At 37.2% G+C, this 25,246-nt stretch overlaps 1 protein-coding gene across 3 annotated transcripts in view; it reads left to right on the plus strand.

Moving 5' to 3' along the window:
- The window catches only part of Stag1 (stromal antigen 1), a 371,976-nt gene that overhangs the window by 304,577 nt on the left and 42,153 nt on the right, over nucleotides 1-25,246 (plus strand). For all 3 annotated transcript variants that reach the window (XM_032910192.1, XM_032910191.1, XM_032910190.1), the window contains 4 exons: nucleotides 4,907-4,987; nucleotides 19,384-19,476; nucleotides 21,127-21,301; nucleotides 22,832-22,971. In XM_032910192.1, coding sequence (XP_032766083.1) covers nucleotides 4,907-4,987; nucleotides 19,384-19,476; nucleotides 21,127-21,301; nucleotides 22,832-22,971 — 489 coding nt within the window. The remainder of the gene's footprint in view (nucleotides 1-4,906; nucleotides 4,988-19,383; nucleotides 19,477-21,126; nucleotides 21,302-22,831; nucleotides 22,972-25,246) is intronic.

Here is a 25,246-nt window from a genome sequence, read left to right on the forward strand (position 1 = left end):
TCTAAACCACCAACCAATGAGTACACATAGAGGGACCCATGACTCCAGCCACCTTTGTAGTAAAGGATGTCATTGTCCAGCATCAATAGGAGGAAAAGTCCTGTGAAGGCTCATTTCCCCAATGCAGGGTAATGCCAAGGCGTTGAGTTTGAAGTAGGTGGGTGGAAATGGGAGCATCCTCATAGAAGCAGGGGGAAGGGGAGGAGGTATGGGAGAGGGGAGAGCATCTGAAATGTAAATACATAAAATATCCAAGAAAAATTTTTTTAAAAAAAGAGAGAGATGTTATATCAAACCAGACTGGAAAAACTAGCCTGTAATCCTAACACTTTTGAGATATATAGGCAGGATGATCAAAAATTCAATGTTAGTGGACAGTGGTGGCACACTCTTTAATCCCAGTACTCAGGAGGTATAAGTATGTGGATCTCTGGGTTCCAGGTCAGCCTTGTCTACAGAGCTAATTCCAGGACAACCAGGGAGACAGACAGACAGACAGACAGACAGACAGACAGACACACACACACACACACACACACACACACACACACACACACACACACACACACCAGTCTTGTAAAACAAAACAAATAATTCAGCATTTTCCTTGTCTACATAGCAAATTTTAGGTCACCTTGAGCTACATGAAAATCTTTTATCTTTAAAACAAAACAAAAAAAAAAACCTTAACATGAAGTAGAGGAAGGAGAAATTAAAAGGCCATTATATAATTATGAAAATGTTCTAATAACAATTTTATGTTGGTTAATTTAATGCTAGCATCTATAATAATCTCAAATCTTAATTTTTTGAACAATTTCAATATAGGAAAATATGTCTCTCCAGCACTTTTAAAGAGTAGAGTGTCATTATACTCCCAGTCATTCAAAGACCCAATGTTCCTGTCAAGTGTAAGGCCAAGAAATAAATGACACAGAAGGCATTACTGCGTAATTTACCCAAAAATGTTTGCTACTGATTAGTGTTTTCTTCTGAGGAAGAGCAAATATGAGAACAAAGAAAAGAACTGAAAGAAAATCATTGATACTTGTTATTTGCCACAACAGTGGTTTTTCCAGCAAGACAATGTTAACAAAGTTAGGACATAAAAAAAATAATCTCTCTGACTTTTTTAGTTTTTTTGCTGCTGGTCCTACTTCATCTATGCTCCACAAACATGATGTTACTCAATAAATGACTTCTAGACAAGTTAGGGATAATAAAATACAAAAATGATTATTTAGCTAAGTGGGAAAGTTCTGAATTTTCTTTTGACATTCAATCAGCTATAGTATTAATATAAATATGCCAGTAACAAAGCAAAGTGTTTCCTTGTCAGTGACAGCTAGCTTTTTATTTTAAAATAATAGAGTAGAATTCTTTTAAAAGTAAGCTTGTGTTGCCTATTCGTTAGATATGTTCTTCAAGCTAGGCTGCCTTGTCTGGCCTCAGTGGGAGAGGAAGGGCCTAGCCTCACAGAGACTTGAAGCATCAGGGTGGGGGGATACCCAGAGGGGAGGGTCCCCCCACCCACTCAGAGGAGAAGGGGAGAGGGTATGATAAGGATTGTGGAAAGGGGTGACCAGGAGGGAGCAGTGAGTGGGATGTAAGGTGAACAAGTTTAAAAAAATTACATTAAAAATTTTGATAATAAATCTTGGTGGGGGAGTAAACTTGTGAAGAATACCAATATTTGGAACATTAAAATGAAATACCTTTGAAATAGTGACTAAATGTCTGGCTTTCCACATATCCATCACTGAGAAGCTTCTAGGAAACTATCAAAATTTCTTTGAGGAACTGCTAGTATTAAAATATCCAATAAAAAAGGATTAGGAAAGGAATTTATGTTTCTACACATTACAATAAATGTTATAAACAAAATTAAGCAATTTTTATCATTATTTACTTTCTAGATCTCCATTTTCTATTAATTACTACTGATCTGACAATCTTTTATAATAATTTAACAATTCATGTTTCAAATTTAAAGAGTGGGGGTTTTTTGGAGCAGGCTTCTTTTTTAATTATTTATTTAATTCCACATATTGCTCCCCTTTCTAGTCCCTTCTCCCCTTTGTTTCTGAGAGTGTACTCCTCCACCCATCCATTCACCCCTACCTTACCCCTGCCAGCATACCCCTTCCCTGAGGCATCAAATTTCTATAGGATTGAGAACCCTCTCCCTCTGAGGCCAGACAAGGCAGTCCTCTGCTACATATGTGCCAGGGGCCGTGGACCAGCCAGTGCATGCTTTTTGGTTGGTGGCTTATTCTCTAGGAACTCCCATGGGTCCGGTGAGTTGATACTGTTATTCTTCCTATGGGATGGCCATTCCCTTCAGCTCCTTCAGTCTTTCCCCTAACTCTTCTGTAGCAGTCCTTAACCTCTCAGTCCGGTGATTGGCAGTATCTGCATCGGTCTCAGTCAGCTGCTGGGAGAGCCTCCCAAAGGATGGCTCCTGTCTTGAAATGGATCCCAAGTTGGGCCAGTCACTGGGTGGCCTTTCCTTCAGTCTCTGCTCCATTTTTGTCCCTGCTTTTCCTTTAGACAGGAAAACTTCTGAGTCAAAAACGTCAAAGATGGGCAGGTGGCCCTATGCTTCAACTGGAGACCATGTCTATCCATTAGAGGTGGTCTCTTCACGTTCCATTTCCCCACTGTTGGGCATGTCAGCTTAGGTCATCACCATTGAGCCCTGGGAGCCACTCACGTCCCAGGTCTCTGGGCCTTTCTAGAAGTCCCCCACCCCACCCCATACTGGTGCATAGTTCCATTCATACTCCTGGCCCTCTGGGCTTCTCTCCAGTCCCCTTGAACACCTGATCCTACCCCTCTTCCTTTACTCTCCTACCCAGATTCCTCCTCCTGCCTCCTGTGATTATTTTGTTCCCCCTTCTAAGTGGAATTGAAGTACCCATATTTGGGCCTTCTTATTGGATCTAATCTAGGGCTTTGGGCTTAACCAGCTCTGTTGCACTAAGCACAGTAGCTTTCTTGAAGGAAAGTTTGTAAATCTTGTCATTTCCTTCCACTAAAACCTTCTCCCCTGTGTACTTGATCATAGTAAATTAGAATTTATTCAAAAGTATCTCGAGACTCCGAGGTATTCTGTCAGTGAGCATAGCAAATATATACCGAATGGTTTTATATCACTAATGCTTACATCTTGACAGTGTTTCAGGAAGTCTCTTTCTGCATTTTGACATAAATCAATCTTTGTTTTAGTAATACCATGACATTGTCTCATTAGTGATTCATCAGAAGCAGCATCACTTGTTCCTTATGATTCCTGCAAGTTATTAGGGATTTCCACGTGAGGATATCCTTTGCTTATGTTTTCTTAACCTAGTACCTGAAAATTACCAGAACTACGTTTACTTCCTTTCTGCTATGTTTACTTCATTTCTGCAGTGTTCAACTTGTTGATTTTGTTGTTGTTGAGCTTAATATATACATTTAGTTTGTTTTATGGTATTGTAGTTTATTGTATAACAGTACAAACACCAGATAAGTTTGTTGGGTAAAATAATGAAATAACATTATATATTTCCTTGCAATAAATACATACTGTGTATTTAAACTAAAATGTAATGGAGGATGTGTTCTGTGCTAGAGCTCTAACTCATGTGTAAGGCTGTGTTTAATGCTCAGGCAATGGTAGGGGTCTACCCCTAATTAACCTTTATGCTACAATGCCTGATTGACTTTTCTTCCTTGAGTTTTATTATCTCTATAGAGAGTAGGGACCAAAGACTTGAACAGGATTTTTCATGAGACAGAAGGAATTCAGTTCCAGATATTAAAGAGGAAGGAAGGAAGGAAGGAAGGAAGGAAGGAAGGAAGGAAGGAAGGAAGGAAGGAAGGGTAAAAAGGGTAGATTAAATAGGAATAGGCATTGCACTGGCTGCCTTACTGATTGATTGATTGATTGATTGGTAGTAAAATCACTATGCAGTTCAGTCTGGCTTAGAACTTGCCATGCAGTCCACACCGTCCTGGAACCCCACATGCTAGAGACCTAGACCACAATGCCTACACTTCCTTAGTAATTTTTTAAAGTGTTAAGAGGTCCCAAACTAAAATTTCTAAAGACGTGGCCCCTAGAAAAACATGTGCACAGTATACCAAGAGGTATATATAAAATGGTTAATACTAATTACCCATAATGATCTAAAACTCAGAGCTTGTAAAATTTTATCATCAATAGAATAATTAGGGGTATATTCTAAATATTTTATAGTACTAAAATTTAACAATCTATAGGTATATGCACTATGCATAAATTTTAAACATAAATGATAACTGGAAGCAAACTCAAAGAATATGTATTACATTATTTTTTATATATTGCTCATAATCATTCATAGTGAAGTTAGAGGATGCATGTTAGTTAGATAATGGAAATACAGTGATTAATGTGTAAGCCAGGATCACTTCATTTTAGAAAAAGGAGGAAGCAGCACTGGCACGCACACTGGCAATGCTCTGATGACCTGGGCGGTGGGTACCAGATGGTTTTGCTTTATTTTAGTTCATTAAGCATGGAGCTTTGCTTATGCGATTTTCATACAAGTATTATATTTTGCTTTGAAATTAATAGAATATCTTGTTTAAATTGAGAAAAAAACAGTTTCATCAATTTCTTTTGAAGATTAACAAAAAATATTCATGGAGCTATATTTTTTTAAGACAGCATTATCTATCTGATTTGAAATTCTCAGAATGTTTATTTTCATAGTTGTTGATTTGCGACTTTTAATCAATCTACTGTTACTCTATTTAAAACTCAGTTTTAAAACTTCACTATGAAATAAAACCCATAAGTATTAGTTATTTAGTACTACGCAAACAAATTGTCTCTTTTTAACTTTTTCATAAAAATTTTGTTTTTCATTTGATACAGATAGTCGTACAAGCACTGCAGTGTTCCCATTACTCAATTCTTTGGCAGCTGGTGAAAATTACTGATGGTTCTCCTTCCAAAGTAAGTAAGAGCTTCGGTAGGTAGAATGGTTTATTAAAAATAATAACTGTACTAAATTAATGTAATATAAGTTGCATAAATTATCTTTCTAAATTGATAATTAGTCTTAATCAGTTTTTGCTTTATGTGTGTGTTCTTCAACCAGTAGTTACAAAACATACCTTTACACATGTGTATACATACATTTTAAAAAACACAAAATAAAGACATCTGTAAGAAACAGCAACACTATTTCATTTCTGTTAAAAGACAAAAGGGTGCTATAAACCCAGGCTCTTAAAGACAGTGAGAAAAGAGGAGGATGAGTCTAACAATATACACCGTTTATTCTGGGTCAGGTACTCAGCGTAACCTACAAATAACTTGATAATTCCGGATCTCTGATTATATGAGAGTGAGTAGAAAATACAGTGTAGAAAATAAAAGTAAAACATCGCTCTATTTTAATGATGGATACTAGCTTTTTTATACAAAAGTAAAAAAAATACTGACTTTTCTCATTGATAGTCACACTTCTAATCTAAAGTCTCATTAAGTCCCTTGAAAGATAGAGGTTGTCTAGTATCTCTTTCATAAACTCAGGATCTGGAAAAGATAGCTCTGATCCAATGGTAAACAGACACAAGCTCCACTTGTGGTGAAGCTTTAAAACCAAAAGAAAAAAGAAACAAAACAACTACTTAAAATCTGTCATTCCTTAAAGGGAATGACAATTGTTTGTCTCTGATCAAACGTAGAACCATGAACTAGTTTTCACAGAGAACCTTATTTCAGAACTAAAAACCCTATTGAGGTTTCAAGAGTTCTGAAGTGATTTTCTCAAATACCTAACAATCAACATTTGTTTGCTTGTTTTTTTGTTATGTTTTTTGAAACAGGGTTTTTTCTGTGTAAGCCTGGCTGGCCTGGAACTTAGTTTGTGGACCAGGCTGGCCTAAAATTCACAGAGCTCAATCTATCTCTGCCTCCCAAATGCTGGGATTAAAGGCATGAGCCACCACTGTCTGCCTAAATGTAAATCTTCTAAAAGCACATGGCTCAGAGAATTTCTAGCAAATACAATGTTATTACAAAAAGGAAATTTTTAAATCTGTTCAACATAAAATATCCAGTTGTTTCATGAAATTAAGATTGGAACATATCAATAAAAGGCAAATATTTAAAGAGCCAAATAAAAATATTAATAATGTGTGAATATCCTCTAACATGTGATCTTAATAGTTATCTTATCTCTAGGCAATAGAATTTCAAACTATGAGAACAAAAACACTGTGATTCCTCATAGTAATCTCGAGTTTCCATTTATCCTATATCATGCAGTTGTTGAACTGGTATAAATTCTTGATAAATGTTTAAAATGTCTTCTGTTGTATTTTTTATTGTGACATTATGCTGTCATGATGAGTTAGAACTGAAAGACTTAGAAATCATTTAGTTAAACCTGTTTAACTAGATGAAGCACAGAAAGAAGGTTGTTGTTACTGTCACCTTCCTGAGAGATGACATGTGACTAAAGTGCTCTCGGGAGATCTTCAACATTACCCTGTGTGTATTTGTTGTCACAGTCCTGTCTCACATGGATGGAGCCTTGTCCTACCGAGGTCAGAGACTTTGAGCATAAGCCATTCTACTCCTCTCTTGTTGCCCATTGTGTTGAGTATGAGATGGAATCTCAAAGTAGTTTTATTAAAGATACTAAATACTTTTTTAAAAAATCTTTATTACCCATTTGTATTTTCTCTTTTGAATATTCTCTGTTCCATTCCACAACCCATTTTTTGGTTGTACTCTTTTATTGTTTTGGTTGTTTTGTTGGTTTGTTTGTTTCTAACATTTATGTTCAGGTTCTTTGTGTTTCCTACATATGAATCCTCTGTCTGAGGTGTAGATGATAGAAATTTCTTCCCATTCTATTGGTTACTGTATTACTTCTGTTGTGGTGGTAAAACACCATGATCAAATCAATATGTTGATAAACAGTGTTTATTTTGATTTGTGATTTCAGAGGGCTATGTGATTTCATAATGGTAAGAACAACCCTGAGGCTGCAGGCATGACAGTAGGAAAGCTGGTAAAGAGCTCATTTTTGAACTGTAAACACAAAGCAGGGAGAATGAACTGGAAGCAAGGCTTTTTACTCTCAAAGGCCAGGCCCAGTGACATTCATCTGCAGCAGTGCCACACCAACCTAATCCTTCCAGATAGCACCAATAGCTAGGGACCAACTGTTGTAAGTGTTTCTGTTTGACAGGATGTTGACTGCAGGTATAGGATCTGTTGGGTTGGGACTAGATTTTAGTAAGGTTGAGGGTTTTTTTCCTCTGTACGATTGACATCCAGGGCACCAGACTGTATTCTCCCAGGCATTCCTTGCAATAGCAGTCACTACCCAGGTGTGGAATCCTTTTGGAAATAGAGTAAGTATTAAGTCCAACAGTTACCCTTTACATATTAATCATTTCAATAACAATGGGTATTGATAAAACTATATGTAGTGGTATATTAGTTATTTGGGTATACGTGAGAAAAAAATAAAAGAAAACATACTATGATTAATGATTAGTATTGGGGTGATGAAAGGCAGCAGAAGAAAACATAAATAGGAAGTGGAGCTTGCGTGGGCAAAAGAAGTCAGGCTGATGAAGGAGCTTTGCCTCAAAGTAGAGGAAGAAATAAAAATGTACAGACAGATTATGTAAATCAGTCTTGTTTCAATGTCTGAGGCGAATGGTTCTTGTAAACCAGATGAGACTATTTTCTTTGGGCAAGGAGAAAGCAAAAAGAAGGGAAGGGGAAAAAAAGTAATAAGGAAAGATTTAAGGGGAAATGAAATGTAGGGCAAGAACAGACCACGACCAAGTTGACCTGCTAAAATGACTTTGGATATTAAATACAGATGGGTTAGATATAGAGGAGAAAACTGGATAGAGATTTGGGATATAAGAACTGCCTGGTTTTTGACTAGACAGTCAAGTTTCTTCCTGCTGCTGGGCTGTCCTCTTCCATGGCTGGTCCCATTCTCTCCTCTGCCTTGCCTTTGGGTGATCAGATTACCCTTAGTTGTTTCTAAAGGGGGACTCTCTGTTCTAGTCAAACTTGAAGGGTTTCCTTCTAGGCTCGAACGCAAATGGCTTCTGTGCAGTTCTTGCCTGAAGTCTCTGTGAAAATTCTGGTGACACTTTATTATTTTACACTGACTGTCCAGCTTCCTGCACACTATTTAGATCTGTGTGACCTTTCTTTTCCATAGTAATGCAGTGGTTTTATTCGGGTTCTAGTGTACAGGCCCCTTATACTTGGTCTGACATACTCTAGGACAACAGAAAGCTTGTTTAAACGGTATGTCGCCTCTGCTCCATGTCAGTGCTGAACACCTACAGGGTGCTAAGATAAGGAGGGTTCCTTGGTCCCACTTTGACTGTGCTGTCCTGGGTGTGACTCTTCCACAGCTGTTTAAATTACCCATTGCTTTTCTCGTGGCTGTATTCAGCCTTTACCAGCGTATTTCCTGAAGACTGTCATCCACCATCTATAATCTCCCAAGAATATTTTAAGGCTTGTTTTTATTTTATGTGTATGAATGTTTTGCCTACATGTATGTATGTGCACTATGTTTCTGAAGGGGCACCAGGTCCCTGGAACTGGATTTACAGATGGTAGTGACCTACCAAGTGAATGCTGGGAACCAAACCCAGGTCCTCTATAAGAACAGTACATGCTTTTAACCCTTAGCCATCCCTCCTGGCCAAGAATTTAATAATTTTAATAATTTTTTAATAATTGCATAGTAGTACATTTTGTAGCTACATAAGAATTTATTATGTTCTTGAATATTTTGAATACATTTGAACTGAATAGTTTTGAACTTTTTTTTTTTTTTTTGAATTTTTTTGCTATGGAATTGATGGCCATTCTCACTTAAGACCTGTTCTGTGTTCTTCATTGTTTTATGTTTTGTTAATATACTAGAATACGATTGCTAAGTCAACAATTATTAGTATACTTAAGGGATGTAACGTAAGTTTGCTTCTTTGTAGAGAGATTTTTCTTGAATTTGATTTTCTTCTGACTTGTCAAGAGCACTGTCATTCAGGAGATTCTAAATGATAATTATATTTGAAGTTTAAATCAAATTATAATTTAATTTGATGATAAACCTTTTGTAGTGAAATATTTGAGCAGATTGTGGCAAAACAGTTTTAGACCTTTTTATAAAATGTAGGTGTGCTTGGTGTCAACCTGGAGGTGAAGCTGCTTGACAAGCTCACAAGTCTTGTTCAGTAGTCTTTGCTCTAGTGCCCCCTAGTGATGGTCTCTACAAGCAACTTTCACTGTCCTCTCAGAGACAAGAGACATCATTATTACTTTAGCTCTTCCTGAACCTACACAAAAGCGGTTAGAGAGCCTGGTAAATAAGACTTCAGGATGCCTTTTGCATCCTGAAGAAAAGAATTTACATTTTTTCCACTTGAGAGTTGTTCTGTTGTTTCTTCTTTATTTATGGATGCCTTTTTAAAAAGTTTTGTTTTCGGGTTTTTTTTTTTTTTTTTTTTTTTTTTTTTTTTGGTTGGTTGGGTTTTGGTTTTTGTTTTGTTTTGTTTTCTCCACTATGTGGCTCCAGATACCCTAGAATTCATTGTGTATACCAGACTAGTCTTAAATACACAAAGATGTAGCTGTTTCTGTCTTCCATACTGTGACACCCAGCATGTTCTGTTCTCTGTAATCTCTGGATGCTACCCTACCTCACCCTGCCTGTTTCTCTTCTAGACTGCTTGGAGTCCAATCTTTGCCACTGGATTCTGGCCCTAACCCTAATTCTTTAAGTCGAAGCAACATCCTTATATTACTATTAATTTAAATTGCTAATGAAGCACTTGATGAAAAATGTGTTCCGTCTTCACATTTATGACCGTAGTGTCTCCTCTGCATCTTCCACCTTAATATTTACACAGACTGAAGAAAGAGGAGGGGCAACGCCTGCTAGAGGGCCCACATCCTTTCAACCTTGTACTTCCTGCCACAAATCACATTCCTAGGAATGAGCTGAATGTTTAAAGGGAGGGAGCAGGCTCTTTTTCTCTTCCTCTCCCTCCTCTTTTTTTTTTTTTTTTTTTTTTTTTTTTGTTCCCCCTACCCTTACTCCTTTGTAGCTATGAAGAAGAAATAGCTTTACTTGGATCCTTACACAGAATTCCTATAATAACAAGAATAGCTAGGACCTCTCTGTCTACAGTTATTACTCTGAGGAGAAAGGAATGGGGCAAGGATTAAGAAATAAGAACTAGGGGCTGGGGATTTAGCTCAGTGGTAGAGCGCTTACCTAGGAAGTGCAAGGCCCTGGGTTCGGTCCCCAGCTCCGAAAAAAAGAACCAAAAAAAAAAAAAAGAAATAAGAACTATCCCTAAAGGAAGAAAGTTTCACTATAAACAGTTTATTTTACTTTTAGAATCTTTATTTCAACCTTTCCTTTTTGAAAATTTTGTTTTCATAATTTATCCAATTAATTGAAAATTAGTTTACCTTTGGTCATTCTTTGACTACCAGAGTTTAATAGTTATGTTCTTTCTATGTCCAGTCACAAGTAATTATATGACTAGTCTAGAAAAGATAAGCAAGAAAGATCCAAGTCATATCCATTCACACCTTGCTTTAATTCCAGAATTTAGCCCTTAGAAAGCTAAGTTCAAGGCCAACCTAGGCTATGTAGCAGTGAAACCCTTTCTCAAAAGAAAAAAAGTAAACAGGGAAGGAAAAGGAAAATAATCTAGATGTAACTATTTATAATTTTGAACTTGAAATTTTTATATCTGAGAACCAGATATAAACATTTTCAGTATAGAAAAATAAAAACCTCATGGTTCATGGTTTTGGCATTTTATTAAGAGTTGGAGTTGGAGGGGTGGAGAGTCTATAGGGTTGGAGGGGGTAGTGCAGTGTATAGTGTGTTTGCAACTCTAAACCTGGACCTGCAGTTCTTGCTTTCTGGCAGTTTATCTATAATGAAGGGTAATTTAATAGTCGCTCTACTTCATTAATCTGTCAACTGATCGCTGCTGTTTAACACTTGAACTTATTGAATTTTCCTGAACTAAGTAAGAATAAGTAAGGAGTGAAAAGATCCATCCTAAAGTATTATTCAGTATAAAAGAGAAATCTTTTAATGAGCTTGTCAATGACCAAAGACTATTTTAAGAATATTTAGGGACTGGGGAGATAGTTCAGCCACTAACGTAACATGGTTCTTGTGCCATCAAAAACACGAGTTCCAATCCCTTGGACCCACCTAAAAGACTTATGGAAGAGCATGTCTGTACTCCTAGTGCTACAGGAGCAAAGACAGGCAAATCCCTGGACCTTGCTGGCCCGGCAGCCTAGCCAATCAGTGAGTTCCAGGTTCAGTGAGAGACTCTCAAAGAATAATGTGGAGAAAGGCAAGAAAAACATCTAGTGTTGAGTTCTGGTCTATGTATACAAATGTGCACACATACAAATACATATGCACACATATACCAAAGAATATTTAGACAAAACATAACAATCTCTTTTCTAGTACAAAGATATGAGATTTTGTTCAACAAAATTAATGACAACAGAGTCTATTTTCCTATCAGACCACTTTTTTAAAAAATATGTATTATAATTAATTTTTTTGGCTATAGCAATCTGCTTCTTTCTGTAGGTTTCTTAGTTTGAATCTTTTTCTAATAATTCACAGTTGCTAGGTGTTGGTTAAATGGTGATTAGTTGCTGGTCAAATATGTCTTTTGAATTAAATACTAAATTTTTAAATATTGACTCATTCTATCTACTGGTAACAAAATAAGTTGCCTCATCTTAAGCTTCAGTTTTCTAATATACAGTATAAGAGTGATATTGACTGCTGATAAGGATTCTGAGACAACTAAATTGATTTGTTTCAGTTAGAAATTGAGTATTTCAGTTAATAGTACATGTTAATTTGTTGATTTTTAAATCTCAGCTCTTGTCATTGTTTTCATCTGCCAAAACCAAGAGTTTATAATAAACGACGAATTATCTGAAGTGTAAACATGCCTGGTGGCTAGTTACAGGATTGAGGGACAGAGGGGGAAATCCATTCCTCCATCTGAATTAAGATAATTTGTGCATTTTAAGTCTCTCGTTTTACTCCTAACAATCAGTGTTTTCCTGTCTATCTGACTCTTTTAGCTTCCTACATCTTTTTATGGTACAGGAAAAGTCAAGATATCTTTTCGAACTACAATAAGCAAGTTAGTGTTCCTGGACCATAGATGCATTAACTTTTAGGTAATAACAGAAACCAGCAAGCTCATGCCCTTTAATCTTCATCCCTTAATTATTTTTAAATGTAAAGTTTTTAAAACTTACTATGATTGTATGTATATGACGTGTGTGAGTATGTGAGGTTACAAATGGTGGCTCTTTCCTTCTGCATTATGTGGGCTCCAGGATTTAACTCAGATCATTAGGCTTGCACCACAGGCAGTAGCACCTGATGAGCCATCGTGCCAGCCCTTAAGTTTAAACTATCCACCTTCCTAAAATGAATACTTTGGCTCTCTCTCCCTTTTGACTTTGCTCATTCTCCTGTAACTTATTTAGACCTGTCTAGGGAAGTGAGATGGCAAATCTGATATGGCTTCCTGAACTGATTGTCAATTTTGAGGGCAATAAAGTTATACCAAAAAAAGAAAAGTGCCTTACTGAAGGATAACAGTACCTTTAATCACAGAATATATCATCACCTGGGTGACAGTCATTGTTTTAAGTTATTTTTCTATTCCCATGACCAAGGCAACTTATAAAAGAAAGCATTTAGTTTGCTTACAATTTCAGAAGATTCGGGTTCCTGACCATCACCGTCTCTTCGGGAGCATGGCACTGAAGCTGCAGCTGGGTCTTACATCTCATCTACAAGCATAAGGCAGAGCACAAACGGGTGTGGGCCTTTGGAACCTCAGAACGTGCCCCAGGACACACCTTCTCCAACAAGACCACACGTTCTAATCCTTCCCAACTAAGGACAGACATTCAAACACAGGACCTGTGGGGGACATTCATTCAAACCCCACAGTCACGTTTGCTGAGTGACTATCGTGGCTGTGCTAGGATCCAGTCTCACAATAGCCTACATACAACACATTTAACTCTTGCATCTGGTGCTTTCCACTTGGTATATTGGTAGTTACAGTTTATGCTTCTCAGAGAAAACACTTGCCAGCAGCTTTTACCTGTTTTACCATTGCCTTGGGAATAATATTTTGTGTGATTAGATGGAGTAGTTTTTTTTATATTCATCTTTCTAGAACCTCCTTGAAACTTGTCCTTTTGATTTACTTTGGAAACTTCATTACATAAACATGCTTCATTTCATCATTGGTACTTAACCATTAGCTTCCCACTCCATGGGACTGGAAGAAAAGGTTTGGTTATATAGTGACAGAGACAGTGCACCCAGGAACTTTCAACAGTGTAGTTGCTTGAATGAAACCAGTATAATGTCACCACCAGTTCACATGCTAAACCAGACAAGAGAAATTCTTCATGGTCCCTAGATGAATTGCTATAGATACTTATCTAGAGATGAGCTGGAGAAAGGAAGAAACACTGTCTTCTACTGATAAACTCTTGTAGAACTTATCCAATCCTGGGTGATCAGTTTGGGCATATGTACAAACAAGAAAAGCTGAACAATCTCATTACATTATATACACATGTGCATATATACATATGCATAACATGTAACAGTAAATAATTTAAAAACACATCAGGGACCCTGGGCTTCTGGCTCTTGTATTCGTTCCTCCCCTTCCATGATTTTCCCTGAGCATTAGGTGTAGGGGTTTCACCACAAATGTATCAGCTGAGCACCCCATTCATTTATTCTATGCATTTAGACCAGCTGTGGAGTTTCTTTAATTTTTCTCCATCTGTTGCAAAAAGAAGGTGAGAGCTGCATTTCTCTGTGGGGATAAGGATAAGTATTTAGAATATCATTCAAAACTATAAAGAAGAAAGCGTTTTAAAGGCCTAACACTAATTATGCCATGTCTTTTCAGTGAGTAGCCTGGAGGTACCTAGGGAAGTGCTAGCCTAATATTAGTCAACTCATTATCACACACAGTCATCTCACTTTAGAAAGTGCAAAGATTTTTAAGAGATGTATGCCAAGAAATAGACAAATACATAATACTCGTTTAATAGTATCAACATAACCCCACTCCCTCTCTGGTACTCAGAATATTAGTTTTCCTTTCCAGGAAACAGGAATTTTATTACTGGGACCTGGAATGGTACATACTTTTAATCACAGCAGTTTGGAGACAGAAGCAGGCATATCTCTTTGATTTCAAGGCCAGCAAGGGTTATATAGTGAGACTCGTTCTCTATAAACATAGAACAGAATATTTGCTACACAGCAGGCTTTGAACAAAATATCATATTGACTCTTTAACTCACAGTGTCCTCCTCTTTATCACACAAAAGTGTAGCATTCCTGTGACAAAGTAAAAATCTCTCAGTAGTTCCTTACTGCCATAAGTATAATAACCAAATATGGCATTTCAAATGGCCTCTTCTTTGTATTAAGTAGAAATGGGTACTGTTTTGTTGTTGTTTATTTTCTTGCCTCTGTGTGCCCTAGCCAACTACAGTAGCTTTTGTCAGTGGTATAACTACGCTTTTCAACATTCTTTGTCCTTCCTAGAATACCTTTTTTTTCTTTTCTTCTTTTTTTCTTTTTTTGATGAGTATATGGATTTTGAGGGTTTTTTTTATTTATTTATTTTAATCCAGGGTCTTGTGATAGCACCTAGACTGATTTCCAGTTTAAAATCTCTATCCTTCCAGGTGTTGGCATTATGGTTTCATGTGTGGCCTGTGTCAATGCAAAATACAGTTTTCACCTCAAAGGGAATAAGGGATAGTTTATTTTTTAAACTGAATTATGAGTGATCATGTCCCAGCAACATGATTTCAGTTACCTCAAATAGCATATTCCACCGTGGAAGTGTTTGCATGCTATTTCATTACTTATAAAACAAAGTCATAAATCAAGAAATTTACCAAATACATGTTGTGAAAACTGCAGATAAGCAGGTTTCATCAGAGTATGGGAAACTCCTTTAAGCCTTACATGCTATCAAATAACATTCAGAACTTGGGATTAGTAGAATTTTGGTATGCTAAAAATACATTTTATAAATTTTTCTGATAATCAAAAAGATACAAGGTCAGACACAAGTGGGCAGTAAATTCGTATAATGGAAATTAAAAATAGCCAAACATAATTTGGCTGTAGGTCTACAGTATTTTAACTTTCAACAATCAGGAAATTCTAATTTCATCCTGCCTTACAGAATCTTTAACACTGGTATGGTTACATGCTTATAACCTTCCCATTCAGCCAGGAGCCTGTTTACATGTATAACACCTTCTCGGTATCTATGTAAGTTCAGTCCTAGATCTAGCTGCACAACATGTTAACCTTTTGAAAATGCTTCCAAGGGTTGGGGATTTAGCTCAGTGGTAGAGCGCTTGCCTAGGAAGCGAAAGGCCCTGGGTTCGGGCCCCAGCTCCGAAAAAAAAAAAAAAAAAAAGAACCGAAAATGCTTCCAAGACAACTTCTGACCCAGAGTTGTTCAGAATAAATGCTATACTTTCCCCTGCCCTCATGCTACATACTCTGTTCTGGTTGACTGTGTTACCTCAATTGCCCCCCGCCCATGCTTTACAAATGTTTGAGATTGAAAGTTAAAGGAATATTGAAATACAGATATGTAATTATTTACCTGAAGGAAATTTAAAAGTCCTCCTCTCTTAATATCTGTACAATATAGGCTTATTCCTCCTTCAAAGTATGTGCTCATGTTAGTGATATTTTTGAAGTGTCATTTGGCTTGTGAAGTTCCCAAAACAGAGATCCCAAGCAAAATAGTTCTAAAGAATTTTAAATTTAGAGTAACTTTTAAAGTGATTTCCATATGGTCCCTTTTTAAATGCCAATATAATGCTGAATTATATGCCTGTATATGACTTACTTGTGTGGGGAAGACGAGTCTGGTAGCCTAGTCCTGGTTACAAAGTTTAATCAAAACCGCCCCTTCCCTACAGGCGTGTCTGTGTTTAGTTTTTTTCATGGTTTGAGGAACAGGATTTCATGTGTAGTTCACACTGGTAACAATTCTGATTCTCCTACCTTAGCCTTTCAAGTGCTGAGATTATAAGTATGCACCACTGGACTTAGTTTAGAGTTTTTTGTGAAGGGGAGGCTTCTATTTGGTGGGCGGGGTTTGTTTTGAGACCGCTTTCACTGTGTTGGACAGGCTGATTTGAAATTTTTGCACTCAGGAGGTCCTCACTGCCTTCTTAACTCCTGAGTTAGGTGCTACTAACATGTCCAACAATAGAACCTATTTATTTTTCCCACACCAAACTGCATCCAGCTTTATTTAAAATATTCTTCATGAGCAATCATGTAATTTCTGGCAGGACATAGGCAAGTGATCATTAACAGTTTTACAGATCTTCCAAACTTCCTTCTTGAATGAACTACCAAAGTCAGAAATCCAATGAGCTATTCATGCTTTCATCAGGGAAAAGACTGATTTCATATTACAGATGTTTAATTTTTAGCTGACTTTGACTTGCAGGAAATGAAATGAAAATAGCAGAATGACCAGTCTGAAGATTCATAGTCATCTACAAAAGGAACCACTGTTCTTTTGAGGAAAACCATCTTAGTGATGTTGCTGGAAAGTCCGAATCTCCCAATACACTAGCAAAATCAGTTTTAGGGGTCTAAGTTTCAACAGGTGTCTGTTTTTAGGGAGTTAAGTCATGCTTGTTGTAGAGGGGGAGGGTGATATAAAAATGTTGAATTTTGTGGAATGCACAAGGCATTTGTGTCAAGGTGGTCATGCCCATCAACATAAGAAAATCCCTATGAAGAAGAAAGGAATCTTAAACTAGCAGAAAAAAGAGTTTTCTCCTATCAGTCTAGGTTGGGAGAGATTTTGTTTGTTACACACACCTTCTTTCCCCTACCCCCTCAAAAAAATGACATATTCTGTGATAATAACATAGTTTTTTTTTTTTTAAGGTAAAACAAAATACTGCAATTTTAAAAATCGTTTAATTTAATTACATTCCAATGTCCTTTTCTGGTTCCCCCCTCCTAGAGTTCTTCACCCCACTCCCCTTTGCCTCTGAGAGAGTGCTCCACCAACACCCCACCCACAGCCCTCCTTCCCTGAGACATCAAGTCTCTACAGGATTAGTCAGTCCTCTCCCATGGAGGCCAGACAAGGTAGTCCTTTGCTACATATGTGCTGGGGGCCACAGATCAGCCCTCATATGCTCTTTGGTTGACAGCTTAGTCTCTGGGAGCTCCCAAGGGTCCAGGTTAGTTGACACTGTTAGTCTTCCTATGGGGTTGCCATCCCCTTCAGCTCCTTCACTCCTTTCTTCCCCTAACGCTTCCATAGGGCTCCGTGGTCTCAGTCCAGTGGTTGGCTTTACCTTTATCTGTCTCAGCTGCTGGTAGAGCCTCTCCCATGCTAAGCTCCTATCTGCATGCTTTGATCCCACTTAGAAGAAGGAACAAAATAATCAGGGGATGAGTAGAGAGGAGAAAACTGTGGGAGAGGGGAGGTGAAGGGGAAAGGAGGGCAGGATCTGGTGGGGGAGACAGGAAAGAAGCCCAGAGGCCCAGGAAATGAATGGAAATCTGCAGCTGCAGGTGGTAGGGGGCAGGGGAGCCTCTAGAAAGCCCCAAAGATCTGGGAAGTAAGAGGCTCTCATGACTCACTGGAGATGACCTTAGCTGAAATGCCCAACAGTGGGGAAATAGAACCTGAGGAGACCACCTCTAGTAGATAGACAGGGCCCCTAGTGCAGGGATGGGGGCACCAGCCCACCTTCAAAAGTTTTGGCCCAGAATTGTTCCTGTCTAAAAGAAATGCAGGGACAAAAATGGAGCAGAGATTGAAGGAAAGGCCTCCCACAGGCCGGCACCAAACCCTGACACTATTACTGATGCCATGTTGTTCTTATAGACAAGAGCCTAGCATTGCTGTCCTCTGAGAGAAGAGTCTCTACAAGCATTTTTATAAACCTTGATAAAAAATAATATCTTAAACATTAATCAGTGTTTTAAAACGAACACATTGTACTTGGCATCGTTAGCTGTCTGCGCCTGGTTTGTTTTGGCATCTTCATTTCCTGCAAGACTGTCCCCAGGCTTGCCAGCACTGGTTTGTCCCTTCAGGTGCCTTGGTTTTTTTCAGGGACCTTTTACCAGGAACTCTGGCTTTGGAGGAGCCAGTTTAGCAGACAACTTTGCAGATTTTTCCCTGTTGGCTTCTTATTAACAAGGCTTTATCTCTTGGATACTGGATAAATTTGCATTTTCTTTTCAAAGCTCAAAGTTCAGTCTCTAGGAGCAAAGGGGAGGGGAAAAAATTTTAAAGGAGAAGCCAGGTTTGGTAACAAATGTCTTTAATTCCACTCAGGAGACAGGCAGTCAGGGGCCTAACGTAAATCTCCACAGGTTAAAGGGTACTTGCTGCAGACCCAGTGACCTGAGTTTAACCTTGGAACACACAGTATGGAAGTAAAAAACTGACTTCTGCAAATCGTCCTCTGCCTTGGCATGTATACACATTTATGCGCAACAAACAAACATAAAAAATTAGAAGAAAATAACATTTATCTTCATATTTTTAAATATTTCTGTGTGGAATATTATCAGGCTTGTCTAATGAGAAATCAGGTTTATCTCTAAGCTTAGAATTGAGTCACATACTCCTTTTCCCTAACGACATAGCAAGCACTGTGAAAAGAGGAAACCTATTTCTTGCTACCTTGTTATTTTCTTTTCAGTTCGCTGCTGCACTTCATCATCATTTTGAAAGTTTAATTACTTCAATTGCATGCTTGTGTATATGTCTGTGTGGATGTGTGCATGTAAGTGCAGGTGCCTGGGAAGGCATTGGACCTCCTGGAGTTGGGACAGGTAGTGTGAGCTGCACAGTTTCTACTCTTACCCACCGAGCCGTTTCTCAGTCTTACATTCCATTGTCTCACTGCTACATAGTGTTAGAGAGCTGACACACTGCTGTCAACAGAGACACATCTGCCTTTACAAAGGAGTCTTTCTGAATATTCACACACTTAACCAACTATGGCTGGATCTAGAGTAATGTTGGGTTCCCTACCCTTTCTATTATGTTCAATAAACAGGAAATAACTGTACTAATTGATTCCCAATAATTGGTTTAATTTTGTGGTTTCCTTTACAATAAACCAGTTGAGCTGTTTTCTGTTTATTATTTCTTGAATCAATTTTCTGGGATATGGTTATTCATGTTTGCATATTTGAATGTGTTTTACAGGAGGATTTGTTGGTGTTGAGGAAAACAGTGAAATCTTTTTTGGCTGTTTGCCAGCAGTGCCTATCTAATGTTAATACTCCAGTTAAGGAACAGGTAAAAAAAAATTCTTAGTTAATATTGCTCTGTATTTGAATGTTAACAACCCAAATGTATTGAAGAACACTAGACTATATAATTTTTCAATATCGGCATATATATAACCTAGAGTTTTGATGTCTAGATATTTTAAAGTTATATATTCTGTTCTTATACTTGACAAGTATACTGAAGACTTAAGTTCAAACTTAGAATTCTTTTTTTTTTTTTTTTTTTTTTGTTTTTTTTTTCTTTTTTTTTCAGAGCTGGGGACCGAACCCAGGGCCTTGCGCTTGCTTGGCAAGCGCTCTACCACTGAGCTAAATTCCCAACCCCCAAACTTAGAATTCTTGATTCCTAAGAATCCTGTGCTAAAATATTGAGGGTCTAGTAAGTTGACCTGTAACTTGCATCAACTTCTCACCTTCAACTCCTAATACCAGAAAGAGCTTCATTCATATATATACATGTGTGTATGTACATATATGCATACATACACATGTGAATACTTCAGCCCATATATCTAAAATATGTCCATACCACTCATCCCAAGTAGCTGTTCCCCTGACCACCTTAAAGTACAAACATGGATATTTTGGAGCTATGGAAAAAGGCTTCGACATATAAAATACCAAATGACCAGCCCTTTCAGAGCAGTGAACTCCTGAATCTATATACTTGGGTAATACTAGAGAAGAAGTCAGCATTCACGTGAGAAAGTTCTTGTAAAGGCAGACTCTTGTTAAAGAAGGACCCACGAAATTGAAGGTTTTTCCATTATAAAAATTTATAAATTAGTTATTTAAGTATGCTTTCCTATTAAAGAACACTTTAAAACAAAATGAAATTTTTCTATCTAGTTTTTTACTTTTTGTATTGGGCCAGAAAATAAGTCAAATTAAAGGCTAGTCATCCTTTACAGTCTTTTCTTAAAATAAACTGCCACAAGTCTCTTTCTTCATAGAACTTATAAATGGTCTTCCCTAAGGCTTACTCTGTAACTCTCTAGAACCCACCATTAATTACTGCCTAAAGTACTTAGTTATGGCCAATTAAACCAAACTCTTACATTTCTGCTCTGATATGTTTTATATCCAAAGTAGTCTGGGTTTAAAAATACTCTCCTGAATTCTCTTGAAAATGTCTCTTTATAAATAGCTTTTCCTGAGCATCTTAATATATGGTCTGAATCTAATTTTAATCCTATATCTGAAACATTTTATATTAGTTTTTTAAATCTAAATGATAGGTTAAATTTTGAGTACTAATTATAATTTAAGTTGTAATTTTCATAAGTTATGCTGATTACTTAAGTAGTATATGATTGATTTCTAATGTCATCTGTTAATTAAACCTCTATTACTAGAATTGAACTTGACTTCTTTTAAATTCAAGCCAAAATCTCTCAGTCTGCTGTTCTTTAGTAAAAATACAATTAGAAAATAATGTCTTCAATATAACCTCTGTTTAATGAGAAAAGAAGAATTTCATTAGGTTAATTATGAAAAGTTGGAACTTTCATTCTTATGATTTTTTATTTTAGTGTTGGGATTGAAAATTTAGTATGTTTCCCATTACTTTGGTTTGTATATATTCCTGTTTTCTTATATTAATAGATTTTCCTATATTTGTGTACTATTCTGCTAATCAATTCTTCTTGAATTGCAGGCTTTCATGCTACTCTGTGATCTTTTAATGATTTTTAGCCACCAGTTAATGACAGGTGGCAGAGAGGGCCTTCAGCCTTTGGTGTTTAATCCAGACACGGGACTGCAGTCTGAACTCCTCAGTTTTGTGATGGATCATGTTTTCATTGACCAAGACGAGGAAAACCAAAGCATGGGTACTTACGACTTTATCACCTTGTCCACCTAAAATGATAGCAGCCGGGGGTAGGGTAAATCCAGTTCTGAAATTCACAGAGATTTATCTGTCCTCAAAATAAGTTGGATAAAAATATTGAAGGCGTACCTGAGTGTGGTAGTAGTACACGCAGGTAATCCGTGCTGATCGTCAGCTCAGCACTGCCTGGGCTACATAGTACGTTCTGTGTGAAGAAAAGCAATTAATCCCAGTAACAACGGGCCAGAATGTGGGATGTCAGTGCACACATCTACCTTCTAGATCTTTGAGTGTAACTTTTTCTAGAATTACAAATAGATAAGCCAGAGTGGGGAAGACAGTATTTGTTAGGAATTTTTTTACAGACATTTAAAAGTACATTTCATTGGGTGCTGAAGATAGCTCAGTGGTTAGGAACACCTGCTGCTTTCTTAGAGGGACCTGGGTTTAATTCCTGTGACCTACAGGGGAGCTTACTCTTGTCAGTAGTTCCGGTTCTAGGGAATTTGATGCCCTCTTCTGACCTCCTTGGACACCAGTCAAGCACATGGTCCAAATATATATGCAAAATACTCATGCACATAAAGTAAAATAATTTGGGGGCTGGGAGGCTTTTGGGAAAGGTTTTCTCTGTGTAACAGAGCCCAGGTTATGCTGGACACGATTGGTAGGCCAGGCTGACCTCACACTCACAGAGATCCACCTGCCTCTCTCTCCCAAGTCCTTGAAGTGGTGAACTCACCAACCCAGCAAAATAAATTTATTTTAATTAAATAAGTAAAAATGAAAGTACATTTTATTTGAGCTCAGTGTTCTAGCACTTGCTGCTCTTTTACAGTTCAGTTCTAACATGTGCCATATACTCACATAGACAAGTGCATACATGTAAATAAATAAACATTAAATGTGCTTATATCTATAATTTTTGACCAATTATGTAATCAAATATAGGACAAGCACCAAAAATGAAGCCTGACTGTTTTCAAACTTGCTCTGTAGACCAAGCTGGCCTTGAACTCATAATGATCCACCTACCTCTGCTTCCTCAGTGTTGGGATTAAAAGTGTGTGCCACCACCACCTATATTTCCATTTCTCTTTAAAAAAATAACTCTTTGTCTATACCTCAGAAATTTCTTCTCTGGGGAAATATATTAGCATATAAGAAATGCAGAAATTAGAAAGGGCAACATTTTAGGATAAACAGTATATTATGATGAAAATATAAAAGAAACAATGTCTTTATAGTTTCTTTATCTTAGCACTGCTAGAACATAGTGGTCTCAGTTCCTGATGTTTATTCTGAAGTAGTAAGCTTAATATTTTCATCTGTTATAAACTAAATTGGCTTAGGATTATAGCTCATGACAGCATTTACCTAGCATGTACAAAGCCCCAGAATTTGCTTCCCAGAACAGCTAGCTAGACAAGTAGATAAGTAAACCAGGATTAATATTTAGCTAGTTTTCAATTGTACACGTTCTCTGCAGAAACAGACTAAATTCATAACCACCTCATTTTCTGTTGGCTAGAGGGTGATGAAGAAGATGAAGCTAATAAAATTGAAGCCTTACATAAAAGAAGGAACCTACTTGCTGCCTTTAGCAAACTTATCATTTACGATATTGTTGACATGCATGCAGCTGCAGACATCTTTAAACACTACATGAAGGTATTGTTTCATTTTTGTCCTTTCTGTGTGGTAGAGAAATAGGTAATTAAGATGAATACATAACTAAAACAGCTTTCACAAGTGTATAATGGGTAATTTTGCAATGAAGTCTGTCTCTGCTAAGTGTACTTCAGTTCTTTATCAGTCTGTAGTATTAATTATTCCATACTGTATGAGTTCTGTACACTTTGCTGCCCTCTCTCTTTTCTATAAGCTTCATTTCCTGATCCTGTAAGATAAGCATTCAGAACTGTTAATGGTATGGCCAAAAGGGATAGCAAGGAGACACCAGCCCTTCCCAGTGTGCATGCCTTGTTTTCAAGTCAGAGGGAGTGTTTTCTTTTGCTTGTGTTTAGAAAGTTACCTGTTTCTTTGGCTCTACTTGTGTCTTTAGCTATGTTTTTATATCATCTGATTCCAGTTTGGAGATACAGCAGACAACTGTAATACCAGTCCAACTAGGAGTCTTTTTGTGCACCGAATATATGGCTAACTTTTATGAGACTCAGTGCCTGTCCTGTATGAGACCTAAGATCCATCACAGCACTGCCAGAGGAAAAGACTTTAACAAAACTTGAAACTTTGAAAGATTTTGAATTTAGGTGTGATCTGCTGGGAGGGAAATGAATTTAGATCCATGTCTCTCACCCTGCACTAAAAATAAGTCATAGTAAAACAAAAGCCTTAATTTAAAACCCTAACATTAAAACTGATATATGAAAACATTTTAAGATATAGACACTAGCAAGAACTTTATGGATAGGAGAGGAAATTGCTCAAATTAGCAATTGACATTAGCAAGCTTGGGCATTGTGAACAGTCACCAGAGTGAAAAGACAACCTATAGAATCTTTAAAAAGCCAATTACCTATTTAACAAGGCAGTATTAACAGTAAGTACCAAATATCAAAACTGTCGTTCTACAAATAAGACTGTTAAGTAAATAGTTCTCAAAGAGAAGAAACATAAATCAAAATTAAATATTTTAAGTATTTGGAATCTTTAGCCATCAAGTATGTGAGTCAAACAACTATGAGATTCCAGCTCATAAATCAGAACATAATCATCAAGAAAACAAGTGATACCAAATTCTTGCAAGGATGTGGGGGAAACGGAACCCACGTTATATTCCTTGTTGGTCAAGTATGAACTGTTGTGTTCATTATGAAAATAAGTGTAGAGGTTTTTCAAAAAGTTAAAATAGAGCTACCCATTTGACCCGTTCCTGGACACATATCTGAGCATTCTCTATACTACCACAGAGATGCTTGTTCATCCATGTTTCTTGCTGCTCTGTTCACAATTACAAGGAAATGGAACTAGCCTAGATAGCTGTCAGCTGATGAATGGGTAATGAAAATATGATACATATATGCAATGGAATTCTATTCAGGTATGATGAAAATTTCAGAATGGTTGACCCAGCAATTACATTAAATGTGTTGTCCCTGGCTCAAATAAACAATACCAACCTGTTCTCAGATGCTGCTGACCCTTGCTTCTAATTTTTGTAAAAATGGGATACTGAGTGCAGGTGTAAGCCATGAAACTGAAAAGAAGCCTCATGGGAGAATTAAAGAAGGAGGAAAGTAGTATTAAAGTGCCATGATTTACATAATGAAACTTGGTACTCTATATGTCGATTTTAAAAAGAGAATGTCTAATGTAGGGCCATGTGCCTTTATTTGTGTGTTTTTGTTTTTTATTGTTTTTTGTTTGGGTAAGGTCTCACATTCCTAAGCCCTGTCTGGACTGGAACTCAGAGATCCTTCCTTCTGGGCTGACATTAAAAGTGTGTTTGCTACCGTGCCCAGTCCTGTGTACATAAAAGGTGAAGGATTATGAATTTTCTAACTGATCCCGTTTTCTTCTGGAAAATTACCTATATGACTCTATGGTACCTTTCCTAATTTTCTTCATTCTTAAAAGCACAATTTTCATAATCTCTACAGACTTCTTAGGATTATTTGGTGTATGAAACCAGTTTGTCTGAAATAACTCCTGGCAGTTCTGTAAGCTAAACTCTCGGGAACACTTTACCATTGTTTTTCCTGCCCTGCTTATATAGAGTTTCCCATTATCAGGGAAATGGAGATGCATAAAATATGTTGCTTTGTTTTTTTCCTAATTACCCCTTCCCCATGGTGCATTGGTTCTGGACGGTAAACCTTATAGATTCAAGTTTTTCATCAGCCATAGCATTTTTTTACTCAACTCATTATAGGATCTCCCTCTTTTGAGTATTTTAATAGCAATTTGTGCCTCTGAATATGTA

Source organism: Rattus rattus, chromosome 8 (genome assembly GCF_011064425.1).
Source record: "Rattus rattus isolate New Zealand chromosome 8, Rrattus_CSIRO_v1, whole genome shotgun sequence".
Taxonomy (NCBI): domain Eukaryota; kingdom Metazoa; phylum Chordata; class Mammalia; order Rodentia; family Muridae; genus Rattus; species Rattus rattus.